The following is a 1023-nucleotide window of genomic DNA, read 5'->3' on the forward strand; positions in this document are numbered from 1 at the left end:
CCCGCAGGACGCGGATGGTGTGTACTTCCAAGCGGCCGGGTACTCCGCCAACGCGGGATCCAACCTCACCTCCGTAGCAGAGAGCTACTGCGGGGCGGTGGCGGCCGCTGGGCAGTACCAGCAACAACACCTTTACGGGCAGGAGCAGCCCGGCTACTTGCCCTGCGTTTACAGCAATCTCTCGCCTTCCTTAAACGAGGACAAAGAGCCTGCGTGCCCCTCCGAGCCGTGCCCCAACGCCAGCGCCACGCAGACCTTCGACTGGATGAAAGTGAAGAGGAACCCACCCAAGACAGGTGAGTTTGGGGGGCGCAGAGCTGGGCGAGGACGGTCCCCGTCCAGGGGAGGAGGGAGGCAGGGGGCAGCTCTCCGGCCCCGCAAGGAGAGCTTGCCTTCCCCGGGGCATGTACCCAAGGCAACTGGGCTTATCTTCCAGGGGAGCACGGATTTATTTTGCTTTGGGTTGTTTTTTTTTTTGTGTGGGGTGGTTTGTTGTTTTTTTTTTTTTAAACACCAGCTCAGCGCTACGGAAAAGCCAGCTAGAGATTTTCCAGACACATCTGATGGAGTGTCCCTGAGTTCAGTTTCCCGCAGGCCCAATGCTATTTAAGACCAGCTCGGAACAGGAAAGGCTCCGGGCTTCCTGCTTCTTCCACAGTCGTGGCTTCCATCTCCCCTATTGTTCAACTTCCTTCTCCACAATCTTCCCCAAATCCCAGTCTTCCCTCCTTCCTCATCATCACCCTCGCCCTCCCCTTTCACTCCTTCCCACGCACGTTCAAGTCTCATGGCAGCTCGCAGGGGATGGGGGGGCAATGGTTGCGAGGGAGGGGGGCAGCTCTGAGGAGCGCGGAGTGGTCTGTCCCCCCAGGCTGTGTCCCTGGGCGGGGAAGCCGAGGGCAGCTGAGGAGCCGGGAGGGACTACGAAGCTCCGGGCGGTGGAGGGACCAAGGAGAGGCGGGGAGCAGGGGAAAGCCCGCACCCACAGCCCCCTCCCCGTCCCAGGGGGGGAATTGCTCTGGC

At 61.0% G+C, this 1023-nt stretch overlaps 1 protein-coding gene across 1 annotated transcript in view; it reads left to right on the forward strand.

Moving 5' to 3' along the window:
• Positions 1 to 4: 4 nt before the first annotated feature.
• HOXB1 (homeobox B1) overlaps positions 5 to 1023 on the forward strand; it is a gene marked incomplete at its 5' end in the record, with an annotated part of 1411 nt that continues 392 nt past the window's right edge. The window contains one exon of the mRNA XM_010289702.1: positions 5 to 296. Coding sequence (XP_010288004.1) covers positions 5 to 296 — 292 coding nt within the window. The remainder of the gene's footprint in view (positions 297 to 1023) is intronic.

This window comes from Phaethon lepturus, unplaced genomic scaffold, assembly GCF_000687285.1.
Source record: "Phaethon lepturus isolate BGI_N335 unplaced genomic scaffold, ASM68728v1 scaffold40726, whole genome shotgun sequence".
NCBI classification, from domain to species: Eukaryota; Metazoa; Chordata; class Aves; order Phaethontiformes; family Phaethontidae; genus Phaethon; species Phaethon lepturus.